The 18,154-nt window shown below is 32.1% G+C and overlaps 2 protein-coding genes across 2 annotated transcripts; both read right to left on the reverse strand.

The window, feature by feature from the left end:
- Nucleotides 1-1,936: 1,936 nt before the first annotated feature.
- LOC118053755 (3-ketoacyl-CoA synthase 12) lies at nt 1,937-3,712 on the reverse strand. Its single transcript, XM_035065108.2, has one exon. It carries the CDS (start codon nt 3,613-3,615, stop codon nt 2,227-2,229), a length of 1,389 nt encoding a protein of 462 aa, XP_034920999.2. The 5' UTR covers nt 3,616-3,712; the 3' UTR covers nt 1,937-2,226.
- Nucleotides 3,713-13,965: 10,253 nt separating this feature from the next.
- Nucleotides 13,966-16,141, reverse strand: LOC118053754 (exocyst complex component EXO70H1). The gene has a single exon (XM_035065107.2). The coding sequence runs from the start codon at nt 16,031-16,033 to the stop codon at nt 14,144-14,146; it is 1,890 nt and encodes a 629-aa protein (XP_034920998.1). The 5' UTR covers nt 16,034-16,141; the 3' UTR covers nt 13,966-14,143.
- Between the last annotated feature and the right edge of the window lie 2,013 nt (nt 16,142-18,154).

Here is an 18,154-nt window from a genome sequence, read left to right on the forward strand (position 1 = left end):
AAATTCTTACACACATACACACGTGTGCGTGTGGAGCATTCAGTTCTATTAATTAACAGTTTACTTGAAAGATAAATTTCTCTTCGGCTTCCCTTCTTTAGACACGCTTGTATGAGTGTAGTTTTTTAAAATATTTTTTATTGAAATATATTAAAATAATATATTTTTATTTTTAAAAAATTATTTTTTATATTAGCGTATCAATCTAAAAATAATAAAAATATATTAATTTAAAATTAAAAAATCTTAAATTTTTTTTAAAATACTTTTAAAATATAAAAATAAATAATATCCCGTTAAGCCTAGATTTTATATTCAACATCTTTTCCCGTTTATAAAATAAATCTTACACGGCTCTTTGACGACAATTTAAGAGTATATATATTATATATATATATATATATATATATTTTTTTATGATCCTGGGTGTTTACGGGTCACTTACGCGCACCACGACTATTTCCGACCTACTAAAATATCCTGCAAGCCCAGTAGACAAGTAAGGCACCGCAGGGATGACAAGGCTGGTACACAGCAAGGATCGAACCCGAGATGATCGCAAGGATTGAACTTGCAGTTGATCACCAGGCTAGGCCTCGAAGTGCAGATATTTTATATTTTAAATGCCTCATCAAGTTGCAATTGAAAAAAAAAAAACAGATAAAAAAAGTTAAAAAATTTTAAATTTTTATTTTAAAATTTTATTTTTTAGATTATTTTGATGTGTTATTATTAAAAATAAAATTTTAAAAATAAAAATATTATTTTAATATATTAAAAAGACATTTTAAAAAGTTTTTCTTGCACTCTTCAATAGTTCAATAAGTGAGACAAAAAAAGTTCCCTTTTCACGCACTCCACTGGCTCTGCAATTTATGCCTCCTGCACAACGGCATTTGTCGGGGACAGCAGGTTTGAAAGCAATTTTCACTTAAATCTATTTATTTCGAATTAAAAATATTTTAAAAAACAATAATTACTGTATTTTTAAATATTCTCTAAATCTCTTTTGAAAGGGAGGTAGCAGTTACAAGGACTTCTTCCATTTTCTTCTGGGAAAGCAAATCATAGTTTTTAAGACTCATATGGAAAGATCCGGTTGATATATATTGATTGACTAAAACAAAATTTTAAAAAAAAAGAAGTAAATTAAAATAATATTATTTAAATAAAAAAGAAGTTCACATCTTGTTGAGAAATTTTAATTAGATGAAGTTTAACTTGACCGAGTCAATCTAATTTTTTTTAATCAAGCTAACTAAGTTTTCTTCTCTTTTTTTTTTTTTTTTTTTCATTTCATGAACGCTTTAAGAGTGTGTTTTTTTTTTTTTAGATAATTTTTGTGATTATGATTTTTTTAAAAAATAAGTTTTAAAAAAAGTTTTTTTAGTTGTAGTTAGTTAGATTTAGATATGTATTTGGTAAAAATTATGGTTGAAGTTTATGTGTAATAAAAAACATTGTTTTTCAAAAATATTTTTTACTTGGAAATATATCAAAATAATATATTTTTTTATTTTTTAAAAAATTATTTTTGTACCAGCATATTAAAATAATCTGAAAACATCAAAAAATATTAATTTGAAGGAAAAAAAAAAAAAATATTTTATTTTATCAGCACATCAAATTTTTTCAGACGTTTTTTAAATGCGAAAACAAATAGAATTTTACGAAACCCAGTTAAAAAAACATGTAAAAACTATTTTACAAAAACAACATTTCAAACTTAATTTTTAATGGATCCTAAGTATAAAACACAATTAAATTTATTACTAAATACTTTATGGTGTTTGTTTCACCATAAACACAATCACAAGTGTAAAACAAACACAACCTAAATCATACGAGTTATTAATTGGTTGATATGCCGAGGTTTTAAAACAATGATACAAATAAAGCAGCAGCACTAGTATATATATCAACTTGTTAAAAGAAAAAAAAAAAAAAAAAAAAAAAAAAAGGATGACAGCCGGCCTCCAATATTAGATATACAAACTTTTCATCACATTGGAAGCAGCAGGACTCCTTATTGCGTTATGAAAATATCCAACAATAATAACAACTTCATATAATAGTGTACGGGTTGTAGGAAGGAAAAAATAGAAAAAAAAAAATATTACAGTAACAAGAGATGGGTTTAAATTTGATGAGAGAAGCAAGAAAAGAGAAAATTAAGGAAAATATGGAGGTTGAAGAAGAGAAGAGAATAAAATGTAGAGCTTCTTCTTAAGAAGGCATTACAAAAGTGCTTTGATCTTCATTGTTTATCCACCCAAACTTCTCCATGAATGGATTGGCCAATGAGTTTGGTGGATAGCTATCAATGCAGTCCTTCCACACGTTATCTGCATCCAAGTCTCTCACCACCTCCCACAAACAGCTGTTGCATTTAAAGCCCGCACCAAAACTCACCATCAGAACCCTATCGCCTCTCTTTAGCCTCCTTTTGGCCTCCATGTATCCCAAAACATACCACAGACTGCTAGCAGATGTGTTGCCAAACCTGTGCAATGTCATTCTTGCTGGCTCCAGATCATACTCGGTGAGGTCAAGATTAACGCCGATCCCGTCTATCACCGCCTTGCCACCGGTGTGGATGCAGAAGTGATCGACACCGGTCTTGAAGTTAATCACAGGTTTAGGACTGACTACTCCCTTCGTGGATCTATAGCTCCGATATTTCCGTATGAATGACACCACCATAAATCTAAGTAGCTCCCTTACTGGCAGGATCTTTGGGGTTATTTCTCTGAGGTTGTCGACCAAAGCTCGTGTAGCGGCCTTTGGTAGTGACTTGCCTAGGTGAAACCCTAGGCGCCCTTGCTCGTCTTCTCTTTGAAGGCAACACTCATATGACTCGTCTCTAGCCCCATGGTGTGTCCTAACCAGGCACTTCAATTTGAACATGGCTCGGTGCTTTAGGGCCCTTTTGTTGGTCAAAAGGATGGCACAACCACCAGATCGGAACAAACAATTTGCAAGAATCATGGATCTATCATTCCCTGAGTACCAATTAGGGCTTAAAGACTCCGAGGTGACAGCAAGCGCATAAACATTCTTGCAACTCTTGAAAACGTTTTGGACAATGTTGACTGATATAAGGCTTGCACTACAACCCATCCCAGAGAGGTTAAAAACCTTAACATCTTCCCTTAGTTTGTAGTGATTTACGATCCTAGCGGCTAAAGAAGGCACGGAAGACAGCATGGAGACATTAACTACAAGAACATCAATTTCTCTAGGAGAAATGCCTGACCTGGCCAAGAGCTTGTCGATGCTGTCATGAAAGAACTCCTCCATCTCATAAACTGAATCTTGTAATGTAGGGTTTTCCTCTTGGCCTTTGAACATGATCCTGGGACCATACGTCTGCTCCCCAATCCCAGAGTTCACAATAGCTTTCAACAGAAACTTGTACTCGTTAAGACCAAGCTGTTTACTCCTCAGTATCACTTTCCCAGAAAACTCTGTGCCAAGCTTCCTGTCATCTGTTGGTTTGTAGCACTCATAGTCTAGTATATAACATTCTCGGTCTCTTTTCCTATCAATCGCCCTCCATAACATGAAGAGAGAATAGAAGATTAGGAAAGCATATACTAACAAGAGAAAATCCATTGTTGAGTGTGTGTGTGTGTGTGTGTGTGTGAGAGAGAGAGAGAGAGAGAGAGAGAGAGAGAGAGAGAGATGTGGTACTTTGAGTTTTGTGGAAATCATGAAACGCAAGCAAGTGATCATATAAAGAAGAGAGGATGTGTGAGCTGTACAAGTGAAAATGCTTAGCACTCATTTCCATCTCTCAACTCCCAACAAACTGATTTTTGCGTTTAACTTTCGCATCAACTTTATTACAAATTCAACTTTTAGTCGGGTCAAATAATTTTTTTAATAAAAAAAAATAAATGTACAGGTTGAAGACTTCAACGGGTTTTTTTTATATCAAAATATTAACTATAAATTAAAAAAACACTTATACATGTATTTAATTAAATAAATCAAGAATTATACATATTAATAAATATAAAAATAAAAATTATTAATGATAACTAAAATCTAAAATGAAAAAAAAATCAAGATATAGATCAAGATTTTTTATCTCGCGTATTAATAAATTATACATATTAATAAATTATTAAAAAAATCTTTTTTTGACAAAAAAAAATATAGAAAACACCTTTAACAAATTCATTCATGCTCTTAAATAACTTGAAAACCAAAATTGGTTGGAAGCAAAAAAAAATTTTCAAATCTCAAATTTACCATTTAAGGCAAGGTTATGGGTAAATAACAACTGAGATAAACTTTAATCATCGAATGAAACCCTTTTGACACTAAAATCAATTCATTTTGTAGCCAAAATATATCGGTGTCAACTGAATTTCTCTTTCTACTATCAGAATTAAACCACTTTCTCTCTCCTGTCTAAAACCAATGACTGAAAATAAGAAAAATGAATTTTCTTATCAAAATTGATTTTTCAAAAATTTGAGGGACCGAAAGTTTATAACTTGAGAAGTATAATGACCAAAGTGAAATTTTAAATCTATTTAAGAAACTCTGTTTTTTTCTTTTTACTTTGATTCTATTACTTTTAATTTTGCCCTTCCTCGATAAATTTAAAGTAATTGATCTTCAATTTGATCATAAAAGGATGAAATTGTCAAAATAAAAGTTTGATTATCAAAATAATAATATATATATATATATATATATATATATATATATATAAAACTAAAATAGATCATTGTTTCATTGTAGAGTGGGCTACTATTCACTGTGAGTGAATTTGTTGTGGATAGCACTTGCACTATATTGCATTGTGGATACATTATAAGTGCTTTATTGTGAACTACATTATTGGAGGGGGCTAAGCTTATGGGTAAGTAATCCAGAGCACACGTGGCACTTGGGTTCTGGCTAGGAATTCTAAATATTAATTTTTTTTATAGAAATATTTTTTTTTAATTATAATTAATATTATTAATAAAATAATTAATAAATTTAAAAGAAAATATTATTATTATTTATGGCAATTTTTTTTTTTTTAAAAATAAAGTGTGAGCCCCCGATGTAGTATTATTAAAAATACTCAACAATTATAAGTATTAATATAAAAAAATATTATAATTTTGCATTGTCAATATTATTATTTTTTCTTAGAATACAAAGTATTCATGTAAAAGATATTATTATTTTTTATAATAATTCAAAGTTTTAATATAAAAAAATATTATTATTTGTGTTCTAAATATTCTTGGAATTAAAAATAGTATTATTTGTGCTATAATATTATTATTTTTACCATAATCAAAAGTATTAATATTAAAATATTATGTTTTGTGTTATAAATATTATTATTTTTATAATAATCAATATTATTAATAAATACTAAATTAGAAAATTTTATTTCTTAATATTGAAAAACAACAGAAAATGTGATTTGAAAGGTAAAATTAAAAACTAATATTAATATTACTATTATCATCATTAATAAATTTTAAAAAAATTATTATTAATATCAAAGAAAAACCACGTGAGGACATGTTTCACTTGGGCTCTAACTATGGGTTGGGCACTCCCTCCCCAGCATACATGTAGCGCTTGGGCTGCGTTAGATTGGGGACAAGTGGTGCTTGGGTCATGGCTAAAATCTTAAGGGAAATGGGTCTAGTACAAGGACCCAATTTTATTGGGTCATTCATCAAGACTCAATGTTTATAGGTTTAGGATTCTAAATATTATTATTTCTTTTAGAAATATTATTATTTTTATTATAATTAATATTATAATAAAATAATTAATAATTTTTTAATATAATATATATTATTATTTATATTATAATTTTTTATGGCATTTAAACAAAATAAAGAGTAAGCCCTCGACGTGGTATTATTAAAAACACTCAACAATTCTAAGTATTAATATAAAAAATATTATAATTTGCGTTGTCTGTCATATTATTATTTTTGTTATAATATTATTATTTTTATAATAATTCAAAGTTTTAATATAAAAAAGATTATTATTTGTGTTCTAAATATTCTTGGAATTAAAAATTATATTATTTGTGTTATGAATATTATTATTTTTACCATAATCAAAAATATTAATATTAAAAATATTATTTTTTGTATTATAAATAAATTATTTATAACACGTGGCGCTTGGGCTGCTGTCACAGTGTTGGCACCCCTGCTCCACGTGGCGCTTAGACTCCTACCTCAATGCTGGGCACACCCTCTACGCGCACGTGGTGCTTGGGCTGTCTGCTTAGGGGCTGAAGAGCTCACGTGGTGCTTGGGCTCGTCAAAACCCGACTATCCTTGGGCCTTCCATGCTACAGAACTTAAAATAGCCTTGGATTTTTTGTTGTGTATGATCCAAAATAAACTTGAATCCTTCATTTTTAGGATCTAATTTTTTTTAAAAATAAATAGTGAGCCCCCGGCGTAGCGGAACTAGTATATGTGTGTGTTCCTGAAATATAAAAGAAAGCACAATGTTTTTATCTCCAGTGAAATTGACACGGTTTAGAATTTCTTATAGAATTATGAGTAAATTTATTTGCTAACAAAAAAATAATTTATCCATCGAAATCAATAATTCATACGTGTCGCGTTAATCAATATTTAATATTTATTATGCTTACAATAATTGTACTCTCTCTCTCTCTCTCTATATATATATATATATATAAAAGAGACCATCATGCATGTACTTTGACTTCAAAAATTCCATATGCCTTCTTAAATAGAAACCACAGGTCCCCATTGGTAGCTTACCCAATGTAGTTAGCATCATTTAAGAAAGATAAGGTAGTTGATAGACATTACACCCTCTCTCCATCAACAATCACTCATCAGTCATCACCACCAGCCGGAATCACAGATAATGAGGCGATAATAAGTTAATAACAGCTAAGTTTTGCTTTCAAAAAAGAAAAAGAAAGAAAGAAAGAAAGAACCTCTCAATATTAGCGTACTCATAAGTACGTGATTAATAATAGATCAATAGATTTTGTAGCAAGCTACTAGATGCTTACCAAATGTTCGGTGATTAAATCACTCGAGCTTGCTAGCTAGCTAGCCATTGCAAAGGCATTGTCTGCCTCTATCCCTGCATGCATTCTCTGGCTGTATTAATGTCCTTACTGTTACGACGCGTTTATTGGCAAAGTATATCACGGGGAAGGCAGGCAGGCAGGCAGGCAGACCCCTCAGACGACTTGCAGCACTGTGAATTGAAAGGCAAAGGGCTGGCCTTCGTCGCCATTAATGGCCTCAATATGTTGGCAACTTGGCATTTATAGCTTGACTTAGTGTGTGATTAATTGATAGCGTGTAAATATTGTTAGGTATGCTGGATCTGCTTTGTTCTAGCTGTTGCAATCGATTGATTAGAGTCAAGATTGATACCAAATCATGTTCTTCTACTTGAAGATTTAATGTCTACGAAATCTAAACTTTATTTTGATTGATCATGGAAACTGCTACAAGTTAAGTCAACTCCCAGCTACCATGGTAATCATATAGTACTTGAGCTCAATAATTCAGTGATGTCTTTGAATCTTGGCTGCAACGGCTAAGGGAATGCTTATCTTCAAATTAAGTCAACTCTGCAAATTCTAGATACTTGGATTTAAACAAAAAAAAACTAGATCAGAAAGTCCGAGCAACCCAGACCAGAGAAATTTCTACACTATCATTTTCTGGCATTAATGGTGGGAACAGATAAGGTCGTTGAAACAATACTAGCAAGGATAAACTAATATAAGCAGCCATGGATAAGGAAGCAAAGAGTCCACTTGTTCCATCATACATGGGGAAGATGAAGTCCTCGAAGCAATATTGGTGGCTGAAAATGAAGTCCTCGAAGCTAAGGTCAAAATTAGATTTTACATCTTTATCATACTTCTTCGAGCAAAAAGTCTATTGGGCTGAAAGTGTACAAATCGCATATGGGCCTTAGGTTAGGAAGTCGAAGTTGGCAGGCTGGCATTCAAACACTTGTAGGTAAATAAAAATTATTTTTGATTTAGTTTGGTTTAGATTTTATTTAAAATAAATAATTAAATTAAAAAATTTTATATTTTAAATTAAAAATTTAAACCGTTCAAATATATTAATTTTAGTTTGGTTTGGTTGGGTTAATTGAAGTAAAAAAACTATATATAAAAAAACCTAGATATTGCCTTCACATGGCTTAAAAACTAAACAACAAAGAATCTGATATTGTCAAAAACAAACCACACCATGAATATAAATTTTTATTGTACATATCATCCATCCCAGTAAATTAGTGAGAAGCACATTAATAATATTGTTGAAAAGATTTCTTAAACCATTTCAGTTCAGTTTAATTGATTTCAAATTTTAAAAATTGAAATCGAACCTAACCAATTTTTTATGAGTTTCTAATTAATTAATTTTTTTTGTTGGGTATTTTTTTATAATTTTTTTTTTAGTTTCTTAACTCCACCTCTTCTTCTTCTTGTGTGTTCATAAAAAAAAATTTAACACGTGAGTATATGCTTGCAATCTTATGTTGTTTAATATTATTCAAAATGATCACTTTTAGACCAATTAGCCCCTACTAGACATAGACCCACAATATGTGTGGGGTCAAAATTTTTTTTTTTATATATATATATAACAATGTTTGGAAAAAAATTATACATATTTTTTAAAAATCCTATTAAAAAGGTCTAGCCAACTTGTTAAATCTGCAGCTCAGATCATGATATCAGAATAACCTAATAAAAAAATAAAGAAAACCACAAAACCTTTTTTTTTTTAATAATAATAATAATAACTGATATTGAATGATGAAATTAAAGAAAAAAATAAGTGAAAAAACGATGTCAACTTGCATTAATTTTTCAAATCTATAACCCAAGGCATTAGACGAAAGCACCCCACTTGAAAAAACCATAAAGTCTAATCATTAACCAATTAATTATTGAAGGATGGAAAAGGAGGAAAAAAACTATATAAAATGATCCAAAACAAAACAAAAATAGCAATTAAAAAAATTAAGGATCAATATTTAAATATTAAATAAATTAAAGAACAACTAAAATCTTTTGACTGAAGAGTGAAATTGAACCAATCAAATGTTGAAGGATGAAATTGAAAAAAAAAACCTATACAAAAGGATCCAAAAAAAAAATTAGTAATAAAAAATATAAAGATCAACATGGAAATATAAAATAAATTAGAGGCCAACTAAATCTTTTTTATTGAATGGTGAAATAGAAAACAATAATCAACTTAACCAATGAACAATTAACAATAAAGATAATAAAAATTGAAACAGAAATAAATTAAAGGACAACTATAAATTTTTGATTGAATGATGAAATTGAAAAAATAAATCAATTTAACAAAATGACCCAAAATAAAAATCAAAAGAGTGAGCACTAAATTGAAAAAAAAAAAACAAATCAAGGTATTGCAAGATGAAATCGAAAACAAATTAGGATTTTACAAAATGATCAAGAACAAAAATTAAAAATCAAAAGAATAAAAACTAAATTTAAAATTTCAATAAATAAAAGGGTAACTCTGAATTTTTTCATGACTAATGCGAATTTCGAGGGAATCGGAGAAAAAAAAGAAAATGTTTATAGCAATGAATTGTTGTCCCAACACCAACACACGTTACCCCAATAGGAAGAGACCGGTGCGGGGTTTCTAATGGCACAACGAAAGCTGAAGTTTGGTCGTCGAGAGGCGCCACATACGTTGTCTAAAGGCATGGGCAACTCCCACATGCTAACATGTGTGTTGCATGCATCATCTATTTTTTATTATTTTATTATTTTTTCAAATACAAAATGTCATTCAACTATTATAATAATAACAAAAAAAAATAGTGAAAAAATACTTGTTGTTATCCATTTGTGGATCCCTACACAAAAAGGGAGAATATACAAAAACATATATTTGAAAGAAAACAAAAAATAATAACAGTGAGAAGAGGATAACAAAACACTTAGAAAATGACCAAAAATTGGTTGAGAAGGTTAAAAATACAAAGATTAAAATTTAACAGTATATGTTTTACTCATTAAAGCCTTGTTGACAAAGAAAATTCAATTTGAGAAAAAAAAGTTCAAAATCAGATATTTATGGACTCAATTAAATTTTATTTAAGATTTAATTGAATTCATGGAAGGTTTAATTGTAAGAACAATTGATTTTTAAGTCAATGTTGGCTTTAATTGGAAGAAATTGGATTTCAGGTTCAAGTTATAACTTTTAAGAGTTGATTTGGTCAAATCATGGGTTTAATTGCATAAATATCAAAGTTTGATGGGCAATTAGAGACTTGATTGAAAAAATCCAAAAACAATAATAATAAGAACTGTCTTGTAAAATCAAGGGATCCAATTACAATTTATCTGGGGGCTTGATTACAAAATTGCAAAACTCCAATGACCAAATTAAAAATATCCATTTGAATTAGAAAACGGTGCCGTTTTAGAAAGACTATTCATGGCTTTCTTCTTTAGAATCCGTTTTAACAGTAAAGGTAGTAGAGCCGTTTCAGCAGTAAAGACACTAAAATCGTTTCAATCATGGGACACGTCTCACGGTTACTATCCCTCACCCCCATGATGCATGTCGTTAACAAGCCTATCGTTAGCATCGCATGGCATTCTCTAGCCTTATAAAAGCTAGAGAAAGGCAATAAACCAGAGAGGAGGAGAAAAACAGAGGGAAAAACCAAAACAAAAGCACACAAAGGGTGCTGGATATAAAAACAGAGAGAAAACGGACTAAAAAACCAATAGAGAGAGAGAGAGAGAGAAAAGACTACACAGGTAGACACACAGAGACAGGACGAACGAACAAAAGAGGGAAACAAAGGGTGAGATTGTTATACTTTGTCTTTAGTTGCAGCTCCAATGCTTCATCTTCAACAACCACTACACTAGAAACAGGGCATTCCAAGAGAGAAATATAGGGATGAACTAGAGAATAGAACTAATGAATAGAGTAAGGACTAGACAGAGAGAACATGAACATATATACAAACACAGTAAATGCAAAAAAAAAAAAAAAAAGAGAAGGAAGAATAAAGAAAGAACTGAAGATGGGAGTAGCATCGACCCGTCAGCTTCATCATCGTCTTCGTCCCCAAGTGCCAGCTTTGCCAAGTAAGCTTTTTTTGTTCTTCCCCGCTTGCAAAATAATTACCCTGTCACTATGCAAAGCATGCATGAGTAATTCATGCATGCACGCATAGTGATTGGGCTAGTCACTGGCTTGGGCCAATGACCATGCCAAGCTTGATGGGCCTTAGCCCATCTTGTATAGGCTGATCTAGACCCAGTCTAAAAAAAAAAAAAAAATTGAGGATGGGATGGGCTCTAGTCCCTTTTATTTTATTCCCTTTTGTTTTGATATTTGGCTTTCAAAGTTTTTTTTTTTTTTTTTTATCTTAGAAAATTTCAAAAAAATTAATGAATCCTTTTGAATTTTATTCATAGGTATCTTGCATGTTTTTTGTTTTTAGATATTTTTACTGTATAGCTGATCTATGGATTTTTTACTATGAAATGCAAATCTAGTGGATGATATATTGTTTTTCTTTAAAAACAAACAAAAAAAATATATGCATGCATTGATTTTAAAATGATTTAATTGAATACCGTACCTTTTGGGTTACACAATATTTACCAACGGTAGAGTTAGAAGTATTCGTAATTAAATATTCACTGACACTAGATTTAAGAATATTATAAGCAAACCATCAGTAGCATAGGATAACAAGCCCTTAGCAATTTAAGACAAAATCAACAATGCACCCTACCTCAGGTAGGACGTTTAAGTGGTGATAATATTTTTCATTTTACGTAACTAGTCCTATACCATAGAATCTCTGTTGATCAATTAGAGTTTCTAGTAACTATAATACTAGGTGATGACTCCTTAAATAAGATCATTCCTCATCAAAAAATAAGGTGTCAAGAATTTTTTTTTTATCTTAATTTTAATATGATTTTTAAGGCTGCCGCAACGTCGGGTGCGACAATACTAATAAGTCCTTAATATCAATTTATAAATTATTGTTTTCAATAATATTTTGATTGTTTTACTATACTTTTACAATGAGAAAAGATTTATTTATTTTCAATTAATTTAGTAATGATTAATGGAATATGTGAAAAGATTTCAACTCTCCCCTTTTCCAAAGATTTTAGTTTTTATTAATGATGAAAAGGTTTGTAAGTTAGGCCTCCCTTGGTATGCCTACTGGGCCTGTTTTTTTTTTCTTTCCAAAAAGCAAGTATAGATTTGTCATTAACTAAGTCCCTGAACGCCAATTTATACATTATTGTTTTTAATAGTATTTTAATTGTTTTATTATACTTTTAAAAATGAAAAAAATATATTTATTCTCGATTAATTTAGTACTAATTAATAGGTCTTATGAAAAGATTCTAACTCTTTCATAACTAGTTCAATGATTTTTTTACGTGAAGGCGAAACAATTATTACAATATTTTTGTAAACAGTATCATTGAGTCTGGTGAACAATGTTTTTTCAAAGGTTTTAATGATTGAAAAGGTTTGTAAGTTAGGCCTCCCCTGTTATGCCTACTCATCCTGTTTTTTTTTTTTTCCCCCCTTCAAAAAAGCAAGTTTAGATTTGTCATTAACTAAGTCAAATCAGCTCTTAATTTTCCCTCAAATCATTAACCATGTAAATTTTAATATTTCCAAAAATTTTTTAACGGGCATTTATATTATTTAAATTGATTAAACTTACTAAACTCAGATGAATGAATGATTCAGAATTTTTCTTGTTTTTTAAGAAATGTTTGTGTCTCCTTAGCATCATTTTTACGTTCGAAAAAACAAAAGCAGAAAGCAGAAAAGGGAGAAGCTAGCATTTTATCATGCCTTCTTTTCAAGATCTATAGTTTTATCCTTTGAACTTCAATTAATTTCCTCAGTACTGAAGTGATTCATATTTTTGTTAAACGAAGAGAGTCCTTGAAGATGCAAATTAACCAAACTAATCTTTCTGGAAAAAAAAAAAAAATAAACTTGGACATGTTGCGAGAGAGAGAGAGAGAGAGACCTGGGAGCTGATATGGCAAACTATCTATGGGTTTAATCTAAATAAATAATGGGCTTGAGTTGATAAAGGAACCCATTTTCCTTCTAAGAAACCTAAAAGGGAGGCGAAATGGGAATCAGCCACGAGAAAGGAAAACAGGCAACAGCCGGGGCCAAGAAAAACAATTGATAATAAAGGGTTAAAGAAAATGCATGAACCTAAGCGAAGAGTGAGAGAAAAAAGAAGAGATTTGTTTTTTTTTTTTTAACATGGTAGTAGCCATGTGAATATATAGAAAACTCAACAAGAACACAGAAGCGCGGTCACGTAACTTGCTGCAATAGATATTCAAGAAAAGATGGGGAGCAAGGAAAAGATCAAGACACCCAGTCAATGGCGACAGCAAGTTGCAAGAAAAACAAAATGCAGACGGCGATGATACATGTTGGGAATATTATTGCAATACGCTTAAGAGCTAGCGGTTATAGCAAGTAGAATGCTACCAGAATTAAGGAAATGAAAAGCAGCAGCAGCAGGAGGAGGAGGAGGAGGAGGAGGAGGAGGAAGGATCATGAGAGTAGCCAAGGCATGCAGCTAAATCAAGATCTTGAAGACAGTAGTTCTTGAGATTACTCGCAATGGTTGAATGGACTGCTTGGCTGGCTGGTGTAATGTGTTTTTTATTGGCTCTTTACTGTTTTTTCAATTCCGAAGAAGCACTCACATTTTTAATTTAATTTTAGTATTTTGATTTACGGATATTAAAAATAATTTTTAAAAATTAAAAATATTATTTTAAAATAAAAATTACTTTACAAAATAACGGTTAAAATACTCACAAGTCACAATCATCCACTAAGTTTTTAATCAAAATTAATACATCTTCAAAAAAACAAAAAATGAAAGAATAATATTCTTTAATAAAAAAGCTGTCTTCACAATATCATAAGCAGTCAACTGGGTGACTTGCTCACTTGTTAAAATGCTATACACGCGTCTTTAATTTTATTATTTCTTTTTTTATGCACAATCGGACGGCTAATAAGAATAATAATAATAGGAAATGGACGGCCGCTCAACGACTTCGACCGCCCCGAGAGTGACCCGAAGACGAGGAAAATGACGAGGCAGAAGAAGATGTTGATAATGACAGGTTACTCCCTGAACCTCCAGCCCCGAAAAGCAAATCTGACAGGTAATTCCCCAAATCATCAGGTGCAAATCTGACAATCCCTTCCTTCCTCGCCACCAATTGCCGATTCTTGCCATAAAATTCCCGGTATACCGGTACAAGCTTTCTGGCAACCGAAACTTTTATCTGGTCTCTCAGTTTGGAATCGGAGACAACCCATGAAGCTTGGTTGTTATAAGCCTCTTCGAAAGAAGAATTAAATCTCTTAAAACAGTCGGTGACTTGAGGGATTGTCATCTGATTATCATTAGCATCCGGTAGGGCAGCAAAAACTTTGCTCCATCCCATGCGTTCATAATTGGACGCATATTGCCGTACCTTTTCCTCGTGCTTCTCCATCCATTCATCACCAAGGAGTAGCTTTAGGCTGGATTTCTGGACTTTGTTTACCACATATTGAAGATTGTTGGCGAGGAATAGATACGAGAGTGCCACATCTTTGTATATCTCAGCTCTGCCGTCGAGTTTGCAGAGCATAACAAGAATCAGCCATGCTAATCTTATTGATATAGATGAGGTGCTCGTGCCATCAGCGGACACGGGGCTACCGAAGTATGCTTCTGGTAAAGGTGACGGTACTGTTAGAGGCCAATCAGCAAGGATGTCGGTAAGTACGCCACTGTAGTCAGTGAGGAAAGTGATGTAGTTCATTACGTATCGTGTTAGAGGATGAATACCACCACCAGGCACCGCTGCTTTTGAGTTGGATTTTGTGATTGCAGTCTCGAATTCTGTTAGAGTTGCGCGGACTGCCTCCCCGAGCTTGTTTAGTGAGTTAATGACCTGCTGTCTGATGGTTGAGGTTGATTCTAAATCAAAGATGGGTTCGATTTCAGTCCAGAGATCGGCGATTGCTTCGTAGAGGTCAAGTGTGCGGAAAATTCTCTCAGGAGCTTTCTTGCACTTGGCTACGTTTTCAGGGAATACAAAGAGAGACAAGGCACCTTCTCTTGTTATATCGGCAAAGCAGGACTCTTTCAACGAAGGAGAAGAAGAAAAAACCTGGTCACAGAGAACTCTTTCACCATAAAATAGAGTTTTAACTGCGACCTTGACTGCATATAACCAGGCCTTGATTTTAACTTCCAGAACCTCCCAGTCCATCTTTTGAATCTGTGCCAAGCTCAACATGCTTTCAACGTTCAGATGATACAAGGCCTCATCAACAACTGATTTACGAATGATCTTGAATATCTTGACACATTCTTTTCCATAACCAACACCAATCATGCACTCAGCAATCGCCTTCAAATCTTTCATGGCATCCATGGAAACGAGCTCTACTTCAGATATGGAATCTTCTCCGACTCTTGAAAATTCGTCCTCCTCAGAGTCATCCTCAAATTCAGAAACGCTTGATCTTGACGCTCTGGACACAGATTCAGGATCGAGATGCTGCCTCCTGGACTTCAAAATGATATAAAACTCCTTCTCGAGTCTCTTCATGGCAATTTGCATGAGATTTTGAGCGAGAACCAGCTTGTCCGAGGTGGGGTCTTGGGAGATGTAATATTGCATGGCAGTCTGGAGGTCTTTGATGGAGTTCAGGTACTGTTGGGCTTCGTAGCGATTATCTGATGCGAAGAGATTGGCGACGTCACAGTGGAGGCTGGAGGAACCGGAGGCATCCCACCTAGAAATGAGTTCTCGTGCATTCTCGAAATTTTCATCCATTAATGTATCTGAGAATGTTTGGCGATGAGGTGTAGATCGAGTAGGTGACCTCGAAGGTGATGCTTTGAACAATACACTCCTCATACCTTTTCTAGGCATATAAGATATCAAAATCAATCACGCTTTGTCTAAGAAAGAGCAAGAGATGAGAATTGACACTTGATTTCTTGCTGAGTTGAGAGAGAGAGAGAGAGAGTCTAGTTTCGAGAGAAGTTTTGATTTGGTTACAGATGCATCAGTGAAGTCATATTTATAGAGGCGAGGCATGTTGGAAGCCACGCAAAGAAACAGGTTGGAAGATGGTTTGAAAATGTCTACGAGTCCACGCGTTATGATTTTGTCTGTATTTGAAATGGCCTTTGCTTGGAGAGCTTGCATGGTTTGGATGCAAATTCTGGATTATATATATAATAATAATAATAGAATACACTACGTATGATGTAAGAGATGATTGATTCTGTCGTTGAAAAAGAAAATGTTAGGAAACTCCAGCAATGGCCAAGAAAAATGTCTTCCTCTTCTCTTTTCTTCAGGGAAAAAAAAAAAAAAAAAAAAACAGAGAGAAACTTAGAAAATTTAAATATAATAATAATCTATTATTCCTTCAAACAGCATGCCCGCTGCGTAACTCGAAGTTTTTGACTATTTGAAACTGTAGAATAGTTCTCCAATTCAGTAACTCTCTAGTATTTCTTCCAGCCCTTTCAAGAAATGAAGCCGTCTTGGATTCCATTGTTGAGAAACACCCTGTCGCCACCCAGTGTAGCTCCTTGCGTACGTAATTTATTTTCTAGAATATTGTAATAACAATTACTTTTCAAAAATGATTTTAAAATTCAAAACCAGATAATGTGAGCGGACACGTAGTTGTCGAGTCAATTATGATGTTAAAAAGTCTTTGAAAGAGGCTTGGCTCTGAGAAATTTACGCATTAAGTTTTCAAGTGTGAATAGCAGTAATTAAATGACAATATTGTTGCGTTTGTACCCACGTGGACTTAATTTCTTACCACCAAATTGTAATTTTGTACATAGATTTATTTCGTATAGAGAAATACAGGGATGAAGGGTTAAGATCATAAGTATTTATTGGATAATTTTTTTTAAGATGTTGAATCATAGATTGGTTAAAATATCTTTGTAAATAGTTTATTTTCCTAATGTTAAGGTAAATTTTTTTATAAAAACCCCTAGTACATGTAAAAAATCATTTTTAGTGTATTTAAGGATCCACTGATAATAAAATTATCTATTTAGTAGAAAAAAGGTGATAAATACACTTAAAAAGCTTTAAATTCTAAAATTTTAGTTATTTTTTTGTGTTGAATCTATATTTTTTTAATATATAAAAAAACTTATTGTTTAGTAAGTAATTTAAAGGGTATTTATAGTACTTCGCTAAAAGAATTCAACACATATTTTTGAAATTAAAAATATAGGCTAAGACATATATTTTGGGGGTTCGACTCGGGGTGATACACCTGAGCCTACAAAGATACTAGGGATGCTCAGCACCTAAGTTCAGGCTAGTACTCGAGCTTTATTTTCTTATAAGTTCAGATATTTTTACTGATATTTTAAAAATAATTTAGAAATAAGTTTAAAATATTGGGTGTGCAAAAAATCTTAATCTTAATCTTAATCCGGTAATAGGTATAATCTAACCAAATAAAAATAAAAAATAGAAAGGAGAAGACAATCTTTCCCCTTTTTCCTTATATATTATGATATTTTCTGACTATGACGTCCACTCTCTCCCCAGATCCTACCCCAGCTCTTAAATATGCTACCATTTTTGTTCTTTTTTCTTTTTCCTTCTTCAGCAATCTACATTTTCTTTTTCCTTTTTTGTGATCAGGTGCTTTGGTTTTTAGTGACGGGAAACTTGATGCAAAGGTATGGTCAAAATAATGGGTTTGAAGAAGCATGAAAAGCACGCTCCCTGTGTACGTGGTCAACGGAGAGAGAACAACGAATTTATTGTGATTAAATTGCTGTTGCTCTTTCATTCTCCAGTGACGGGCTACTCCAAGACGGCAAGTGCTATTCGGCAAGTTTGACCGAACCCACAAGTTTGACCGAACCCACAAGAATGTGATTAAATTGCTGTTGTTCTTCAAAATAACAAAAACCAATTATTAATTCTATACTAGTTCTGGACCAGTTCTATATCCTATAGCTAGATTATTACTTTTGTTTAAAATATAGTGTTCAATTTCCA

This window comes from Populus alba, chromosome 9 (genome assembly GCF_005239225.2).
Source record: "Populus alba chromosome 9, ASM523922v2, whole genome shotgun sequence".
Taxonomy (NCBI): domain Eukaryota; kingdom Viridiplantae; phylum Streptophyta; class Magnoliopsida; order Malpighiales; family Salicaceae; genus Populus; species Populus alba.